At 34.4% G+C, this 10,210-nt stretch overlaps 1 protein-coding gene across 3 annotated transcripts in view; it reads right to left on the bottom strand.

Moving 5' to 3' along the window:
- Positions 1–3,419: 3,419 nt before the first annotated feature.
- mef2ca (myocyte enhancer factor 2ca) overlaps positions 3,420–10,210 on the bottom strand; it is a 53,835-nt gene continuing 47,044 nt past the window's right edge. For all 3 annotated transcript variants that reach the window (XM_051121321.1, XM_051121322.1, XM_051121325.1), the window contains 5 exons: positions 10,018–10,065; positions 7,403–7,575; positions 6,722–6,851; positions 6,059–6,182; positions 3,420–4,686 (listed from right to left, as the gene is read on the bottom strand). In XM_051121321.1, coding sequence (XP_050977278.1) covers positions 4,314–4,686; positions 6,059–6,182; positions 6,722–6,851; positions 7,403–7,575; positions 10,018–10,065 — 848 coding nt within the window. In that variant the 3' untranslated portion in view covers positions 3,420–4,313. The remainder of the gene's footprint in view (positions 4,687–6,058; positions 6,183–6,721; positions 6,852–7,402; positions 7,576–10,017; positions 10,066–10,210) is intronic.

Below are 10,210 nucleotides of genomic sequence, written 5' to 3'. Positions count from 1 at the left end.
ATTCTAAATAAGTAACAATATTCTCAAACTTACATTTCATTTTAAAAGCCATTGCTTCGAGTGAACATGAATCCGGCAGCTCCAGGCGTCAGATATGTGTTTGATTTCAGTCAGATGTCTTTTGAGTTCATGCTGATTGTCAGGGATGTTCTCACACGCATGTCTCAGTCTGTTCATTATGGGGACACAAGAGCAAATCGCAAACATGTTTAATGTTTCTCATATTGCAAATTATTAATTATTGATCACATTGGTAAAAATGATTCTTTTGTGTCTGAAAGCAAATAATGTTTTTTAGGAATGCGTTTAAAATAAAACGTATAAATCTGTATTTAATATGCAGATCAAACATACACAGCTTGCTTATATCACAAAAGCTACGACAATTTAGCTGTAAAGTGTTTTTATTTATATTTTCAGTACGTTCATAAACATAAAAGAGAAGGAAAAATAGCAGAACAACGACACACTCTCACACACGCTCCCTCACACCCGTACACACACTCGTGAAGGTGTTGTTCAGATTAAAAAAAAATATATATATATATATATATATATACTGTGAAAATTTCTTCTTTAAAACGTAGACTGTGAGATATCCGCTTTTCAAAAGTAAATACATTTGTAGACATTGATAAATTCGAAGAATTTAATTTTTGGATTTAATCTAACAATTTTGGATGCGAAATCTGTGTGTTCAGCCTGATCTTTTTTTATTTTTTTATTATTTTATTTAAAAAATGCATTTCTTTTTAGCTCATGTATTTTAGAACAGGCTATGCATTATCTCAGACTTGAGCTTTTATATTTCGACAGTTGTCTATTCTGTCAGGAATCCATTAATACGTGTGTGTGTGTGTGTGTGTGTGTTTGCAGATCTGTCTGCTATTGCACTACAGCGACACCTGGCGGTCGCATCTAACAGTAGCTGTTCCATTAGGTATCTGAAAAAAAAAATCGATTTATATTATCGTTGATATGCTGTAATACACCTCTTTAATTTAGCTCAGTTTCCAGACAGAAAAATGCTTAATTTTCACCTCAGATTAAATAGCAGCTTAATATTTTTTGAGCTGCACTTCATTGCATTAAAAAATGTTTGATTTTACACCATCATCATCCATCCATCTATCTATCCATCCATCCATCCATCCATCTAATCAGAGATCTCAAAAATATACAATGCATAAAATCTATGTGATGTTTTCGTATTGTATCTTTATGTATTTGACTATTTCAAAAATAAAGATGATTACAGAAGCAATTACTGGCTGTTGGGCATAATTAGAAATGTTGCGGTATGTAAGGATTGTTTGATGTTTGGTTAGTCGTTTTTGAAGGCAATTTTAATGCCATAAACAATGATCTTTATTAAAAACGCATTAATGAATTGACCTAATTAATATTTCCTCGTGCTGTCAATTGGACTGGGTTTCCTTGCTTTATTTCTGGTCACACGTACAGTAGGGGTGATAACTAATTTCGTCGATTTTAATTTCACGGAAGATTTGTCTGAGTATATTGTGCACTTATGAATTGAGATGTCGATATATTTCCAAACCCGAGTGTTATTTGTATCTAATATTGTAAAAAAAAAAAAATAATAGAATGATTCAACAGCTATTGTAATTTTAAACAAACGCGATATTGCTTCGGAAGCAAATAAAACATACTTCGGTTGTATTTCGAACCACAAAGTCTGTCTTAATTTTAAGACAGAAGGAGAAATTCTGTCCGTCTCTTTTTATTTCCTGCCTTTATGTACCGTGATGATGAATTGTCTGATTGTCACGACACATTAAATCATTTAAGGTGTTGAATGTCATTTCCAGTCTGACAACAATAAAGACGTGTAAAAGAACCACAAGCGTTTTCGGAAATGTGTTTGTCCTTGAAAAATTATTTTAACTTCGTTGCAAAACGAGCATACGACTGTATATTTAGCAAAAATAAACGTGGGAATTGCACTATCAAATCAAACACAGAATCACAGCTTGCTAGAACTTACCACTCATTTCAGCTATCAGCCTGTATTTTCATAATTGTTTTTCTGTAAATATTTCATCAGCAGTTTACTGTAGACTTATGTTTTAAACATGAAGTTGAAGATCTCAGTTTAGGCTGTGAAATGCGTATGAACTCAAAGCTGTCTGGACCATCATCTTTGAGCCGCTGAATGCGTTATGGAGTAAATCAAGATTTATGCCTCGTAGTTTTGACGTTGAAGCTTCAAATGTTCACCACAGTATTTTGATACGAAGACTACACATTGAGGGTGGCATTTTGCACCAAGCCAGCAAACAGGGAACGCTCTATTAAAGGAACGTTAATAGAATGTTCGTTCCAAGTTATCTGGACTTCAATAATGCTCTTAAAGCGTAATTGATATCGTGGAATCATGGAAAGAGCTTCTTGTAATACATTTTGGTAGCTCTTCTAACGGGTTTTACTCGTTTTAGAACGTTTAGAGAACATGCAAATGTAGCATTACAATAATGTTTGCAAAATGATAAAATGGAATGTCCACTTCACATTGTAAAGCAAAAAACTGGGCGTTTCGAACGTTCTGAAATATTGTTTCCATAACGTCATGGGAACATTAGGAAAACACTCTTAGAACATTCTTAGAACATTTTTAGCCTGTTTTGCAACATGATATGCAAAAACAGATGTCTGTGAATAAACATTACACAAATGACCTGCTATTACTGTAAAATAAAAATCTAGCAATCAAATAAAAGTCCGTAACTTGATGAGTTAAAGAAACAGCAACAAAAACTCTATTTGTAAATTTGTATGGCATTGGCTTCCGCATCCTATTTTTTGCTGTACAAATCAGCTCGTTTTGCTGCTTGATATTGTAAACTGGTGTGTCTTAACGTATTATTTTAATACACTATCTTAATTATGAACACAGTGGTTTGTAGTGCAAACAGATTTACGTTTACTTTATGTTGTCATTCATCTCGTTATTTCCGTATAGCGGCCAATGAACCGGAAGTCTCACCCATAAGCTCACTTCTGCATTGAGGAAGAAGGTGGATAGAACCTAAAGTAAATCGTTTATACAGTTTCTTTTGAAACTGTGTATTCATCAACGAATCCTGAAACTTTGAAATGTGCTCAAGAAAAATGTTTCTTGAGCACAAATCAGCATATTAGAATGATTTCTGAAGACTGGAGTCATGATGCTAAAAATCCAGCTTTGCGTCACAGGAATAAATGTCATTTTAAAATACTTTTAAATAGAAACCACTTATTTTAAATTGTAATAATATTTCAGAATATTACTGTTTTTACTATTTTTGCTCAAATAGATGCAGCCTTGGTGAGCATAGGAGACTTGCCTATGCAACGTGATGCGACCTGATGAACTGAAGAAACAAGCAATCAAAAAAAAAAGTGCAGAAAGCCTGACGTGAAATTGTTTATATGGCTTTATTTTTGGAGCTCACACTGCTTTACCTCTCTGTTCAACATCGGCAAAGCTTGAAATCACATTCTGACTCATGTGGTCAACAGGTAGCAACAAATGCTCTGCATTTTTATGAAAATATAAGCAAAATGTATTGTACATCTCTTCCACCGGGGATAGGCAATACATGGCCAGGAGAACTTTTAACGTTGTTAACACGGCTCTGAACTATCAACAACATTTACAAGAGAATTTGTGTATTTGGAACACTTCCCGATTCCGTTTAGAACTCTAAAAGACGTACATTCCTCAGCCCCGGGTCCGTGTTAGTCTTCAAATGGTGCGTGATGGCTTTCTCTCTCACTCCGTTAAACGTAAATAAGCCTGCAAATCCTGGCAGGCTGATTTACCCAAAAGCCTCATTGTTCTCTATTTACATAAATACGTTGAACCTGCAACACGACAACGTCTGTGATAACATACATTTGCAAGTGAGCATTGACGGTGAGCGTAAAGGCCCCGGTCTGTACGGGAATATTACTTGTACAAGCCCTGAGACACGTCAATGCCTCTAATTAATAGTTTAATTATGCATAATATATTACTGAAACTAAAAAGTAGCTTTACCAAACAAGAGTACCAGACTTCTCTTTAAAATCCTGTATGCTTGTATACACTGCATAAATTGCATGTATCATTTTTTTTGTCGTTTTTTTTTTCCCCACACGTGGCACAAGCGATGCATGTCCCATGCCCCCAACCCCAAATCACAAACACACCCACCCGCCCCGTTTATCATATATATATCAATTTTAATACTTGATGTAGCACTCACACTCCGCAGAAACAAATATAATAATACTAAAGTGAAATCTTTGCATAGAAAAGCCGTCCGCGATCACGAGGCCCAGCCCTCGGACAGACGCATGCGCTTGACGGACGGGCTCTGCCGCTCGTCCTGAGAGGGTCTCAGCAGTCCCATGGGCGAGTGGAAGTCGGCACGGTGCTCCTCGCGGTCGCTGCCCTCGTACGAGCTGCCACAGCTGCTCAAGCTGTCGACCGGAGAGCGGCCCGCGTCTTGCCGCAGCTGACCCTGCTGAGATGTCGGCTGCGGCTGGGGCGGAGGAGGGGGAGGAGGCTGCCCGTAGCCGCCCGGGGTGCCCCCGGCCCGGTCTCGGGGAGGAGAGACGGGTTCGGATTTGATGTGAAGGCTCTGATTGGACGGCAGCGAGAGGGTGGAGCTCTGACATAACTGTGCGCTGGTGCAGTTCCTGCGGGCGGAGAGGAAAGACACAGTTAGAGGCATATAGAGGAAAATAGATATAGTTGCAGTACAGGTTGTGACACCCTGAGAGTAAAATATCAACTGAATTTCCCCCAGTTTCTGAGATTAATACATTTTTAATACAAACATTTCTTTATGAGAAATTCTAATATAAGTTTCGTGTGAAACTGGAAAAAAATATGAATGTGAAGATGTATAATTATATTATATTAGATTATATTACATTAGTTTTTACTTTTTTTAATTAAAAAAGTGCATTGCAGTCTAATTACAATAAATTTCCATATACCCAGCATGAATTTGAGATATAATATATATTCGTTTTACGTTTTTAATTTAAATATTTGCATTGTAATTTAAAAAAAAATCCTAGGTTAGAAAAGCTGAAATGAAAAAAAAAATAGCATGAATTTCAGAATGTTATATTATATTATATTATATTATAAAAGTTAACATAACTTTCAGAATTTCAGAATGTATTTTATATATTTCCAACAAAACAATTAATTGAAAAGTTAACATAAAATTGAAAAAAAAGAAAGAAAAAGAAAACATTAAAAAAAAAGTATGATTATTAAAATGTATAATTAAAATTAAAATTAAATTAAAATAAAATTCCAGGCTCCCAACATGATTTTGATTATATTATATTATATTATATTATATTATATTAGCTTGACATTTTTAATTAAAATATTTGCATTGTAATAAATAAAAAAATAGGTTCGAAAAGTTGAACTGAAAAAATAGCATGAATTTCAGAATATATTATGTTTTATTATATTATATTATATTATAAAAATCAAATTCCAGATTCCCAACATGAATTTGAGATTTTTATATTAGATTATATTATGTGATATTATATTATATTATATTATATTATATTATATTATATTATATTATTATAGTTGATATTTTTAATTAACATTTTGTATTGTAATTAAAATAAAACCCCAGATTTTCTAGAAAAACAATTTATGTGAACAGTTATGTGAAAAAAAACAAATAACATGAATTTGAAAAAGTATTACGTTGTTATATTATGTTATCTTATATTAATTGGAATTTATTTATTTTTTGCATTCTAATAAAAATAAAATGTCAAATTCCCCGTAAAACAAGCTGAACTGAAAACATTAACATTAATTTGAGGATGTATTATATTATATTATATTATATTATATTATATTATACAAATATTTTAAATTAATAAATTATTATATAAATTATTTTTAAAATTATGTTATGATATGAGGCACTGGACACGCCCACAATGATTCATCTGTGGCTATAGTGAGTGTTACAGCTGATATCCAATGTAATTTGGGTGCACGGGTCAGAGTGATTCTGCTCACCCTAGGTGTCCAAGACCAGAATGCTGCATGTTTTGCTGCCAGCCGGTCATCGAACCCAGATGAAGAGAAGCCGGGCTGTTAAAACCGGACAGAGAGGACAGGTCTCCACTGCTGAGAGAATATTCTAGAAGGGGAGAGAAAGATCTCTGTTTAACACACTGCATACAGACCATACTGAATCTTCAGGATTACTGCACGGGAAGAAGCTCAAAGAATACTGAGTCAATGGCGCCACCTGCTGGTGTAATCTTCAAACAGTTCAGATTAACAGAGCAATATAAGACAAATAAAAATGTGCATACATAAATTACACCATATTATGAAAAAAATAGTAGTAGTAAAAAAAGTAAATAAAATGTACATAATAATTATAAACTTGATCAAATCAGCATATTAGAATGATTTCTGAAGGATCATGTGACAATGAAGACAGGAGTAATGATGCTGAAAATTCAGCTTTTCATCACAGAAATAAATTGCATTTTAAAATATATCCAAATAGAAAACAGTTATTTTACATTTCAATATTATTTAACATATAATATGTATTTTTGATCAAATAAATGCAGCCACACTACTGAATATTATATATGATATATGATATATGATATGATATGATATGATATGATATGATATTATGTTATATTATATTATATATCTCACCTGTACCATATGAGGTAGAGATGGCTGATGGGTAGCCGCCCATTCCCTGTCCTGGCAGAGTGGGCGTGGCTACAGACACCACAGGTGTGCTCAGAGACTGGGCTGACTGGGAGTTGTTTATTCTCTGGTTCTGTGGGAAAGAAACGATATTTAAAACAAGAGCAGCAAAAATTCAATCAATCTCAGCAAACAGTAATTGTGCAGGTGGTGTCATATCTGCTCCGTCTAACTGCTTAATAGATCATGTGACCAATAATAATAATAATAACCCTCCACCCTGCAATCATCCAACATCCAGCCACCATGGCCGGAATTCCACTGTTGCTATGGGAACTGCTAAAGCAGTCCCCTTGGCAACAGAGGAATGTGTGCATTTGACATAAAAACTTGTTTCTTTTTACAAGTTTGTTTCTGAACAACTGTGTTTGATGGTTAATTGTGTTTCTTTGCAATTTAGATACGACTTACCAGCAACATGTCAACATCCTCCGACTGGCGAGCAGTTAAAAAGAATACAATTCTAATTAGTTCTAGTAAAACTAAACTTTATGGCACATATCCAGTGGTCTGAATTAGCTTTAAATGGGCTAAGGTCATCTGGGACCAAATCCCAACCTAACCGCAGCTGAAGTTGAGTCCAGTGATGGCATTTGATGTGCTGTAATGGTTGTGTACACTTACGATGGAGGGCATGGTGTTCTTTGAGCCGGGAGGGATCAGGACGCGCAGGTCGGGCTTGCGGTTGCTCATGGTCATGGTCATGGGCGGAGGAGACTTGGTTTGCATGCTCTTGCTCATGCTCCCCGGAGAGACCAGCAGACCAGGGGAGTTGCGGTGGTTTCCATACCCGTTTCCTGTGGGACAATCAAAGAGGACGCGTCAATCTAACGCTAGTGACCATACACAACACAGTATTATAGCGGGTCGTTGCTGAGAAACCATGAACTATGCTCTCTATGACGTTTCAGCAAATGATAAATGGATTGCCACAACCTACGGAATGCCATTAAGGTCAAAAACGCTTGAATTTTAACACGTAATCAATATATCGAGGACCCATTCTTTGTGCGTAGAAACAATGCGTAAACAATCGACGCACAAACAATGCATAAACAACACAATGTATGCCTAAACAATGTGCAAAAACATGAGGCGGTTGCTATGGAAAGCCAAAACGTGCAAATTTTAACACGTAAACCTCAACGCAGGTAATGATCACGTCAATGACCTGCTGTTTACGTGTCAAAATTTGCACATTCCCATAGTGACTGCGTTGCGTCTATTGTAAGAGTGCTTACTGTGCGACTACATATGAAATAATGAACTTGCACACGAAAAAGACACGACACGTAAACGGCCCCTAAAGGTTTTTTTTTTTTTTTTTTTTTTGCATTGTCTACTAATTTGGTAAAAAAAAAGGTGATTAATTTTAATTAACAAGCAAGCAAAAAAAACAGTAAAGACATTTATAATAATAAAATAATATTTCTATTTCAAATAGATATGATAATATGTTATAATATGTAAATAAAATATTTCTATTTCAAATATGTTGTTTATGATTATTATTTTTTAATTTAATAATAATAATTAAACATTATTATTATTATTATTATTATTAACACTTCTGCATTGCTTAAATTTCTGGATAACGTACTACTATTACTAATAATAATAATAATTAGTATTATTATTGTTGCTATTATTATTATTATAACAGCTGATAAAAACATCTGTATAATAATAATACTAATAAAGTTAACCAACTTTTTACAATAATAATTGTAAATGTTATTTAATTTATTTTTTATATACTTTGATTAACATTTAACTTATAAAATTATAATATTTCATTTCTGTGGTGCTATTTTAAAAAGTATTTAAAAAATCAAATAAAAATAAAATATGCATACTATAAAAAAATGAAATACAAAAAATCAGCAAGATTTTTAAAGAAATGAATTTTGATTAGCAAGGAAGCATAAAAAAAACTTACAGTACAGACATTTCTACTGTTGCATTTATACTGTACTCTTATTGTCTTACTCTTATCTTTTACTCTTATAATAATTATTATTGTTATTATTATTAACACTTTTATTATTACGTATTGCTTACGCATTGCAATAATAATAATAATAATAGATACAAACTTTTCTGTATAATAATAAAGTCAACAAACATTTAAAATAATAATTGTAAAATGTTATTTTATTTTATAGATATTTTTTATTCAAATTTAATTTTAGAAGATTCCACTTCTGTGGTGATATATAGCACATCTTGAAAAATAATCAGAAAGGGCTTTTGAACTACTACTTGTTTGAAGGCGTCGTAAAAAATTGGCCCTTGAACCCTAGAACGACTTGGTGAATGTGACAGCTGTCACAGTATCTGATAAATCTGTCTAAAATGTAAAAAAAATAGTCATTTTATTGTATCTGTGGTTGTTTTCAAGACATTTTATCTTTTCATATTTGAAGTTTCCACATGCTTTCTAAGAAGTCAGCTACAATATTAGCTCTGCGGTCTTTTTCAAGACGTTGTCACTTAATTGTTGCCATCTGTCACAGTAACGCCACAGAACTGTCTTACGGATAACGATCGGAAAAAAATAACCATTATGAAAGACAAAATGGGCAATGTTGCCAAACATACAATAGTGCTTTTACTTGAACATTTTCTCAGATGGTTTAAAAAATGCGCAGAGAATCACTTTTAGATGTTTTGATATTTCCCAAGACTTGCATATTGGGGGAAAAAAAAAAAAAAAAGTTAAGCCAACTGAGACTTCTAGTTTTAAACATTTGCATTTTATTACGGTCCGTTTGAGTCTTTTGCACCAAACCATTGATGGTGTTGACAGCTAGTGAGTTTAGTGACAATGTGCAAGTCCATTTTCATGCATGCGTTCGCTCAAATGTTAACGGATTTTAATCTTTATCATCAATGAAGTGCGTTCACTAACAAACGGTACATCATTTAGACTTTTTTGGACCTTTTTTGGTGCCTCGAATCTTGACGTTCCATGAATACGTCGTGTTATGTTTCCTCTCGCCTAACGAAGGTGTTGACGGCTTCATCATATTCGAATTCGCCATAAGATGTTTTTTGTGAAACGGTTCTTTAAATATACTATTCAAGACCCTTCACCGCGACATCCTACGGCGGCGCGCTGGGTAAATATCCGGGGAGGAACTAGCCAAGCCAAAGGAAGCTTTGAATCAAACCAAGTGGCTCCGTCTGTCTATTGAGACGGCAAACATACACGTATGGTAAATATACATGACTCTTACCAGCGCTGGTGCCCACTCCGCTGCTGAGGTCTGGACCCAGAAGGCCACCTGAGGATAGGACAGAGAAGATATTAAACAAGACTGACACTCCAAACACGTACGCCACGCCTGACTGACGCCTCCTTCCTGCGGCCAGACGGGCCGTTCGACGTTCGAACGCTCACCAAGATATATGTACGAGAGCCAGTGTGAA

The sequence above is a fragment of the Labeo rohita genome, chromosome 10 (genome assembly GCF_022985175.1).
Source record: "Labeo rohita strain BAU-BD-2019 chromosome 10, IGBB_LRoh.1.0, whole genome shotgun sequence".
Taxonomy (NCBI): Eukaryota; Metazoa; Chordata; class Actinopteri; order Cypriniformes; family Cyprinidae; genus Labeo; species Labeo rohita.
Note: the sequence above shows the minus strand (reverse complement) of the source record. Positions and strands in the feature narration are given on the sequence as shown.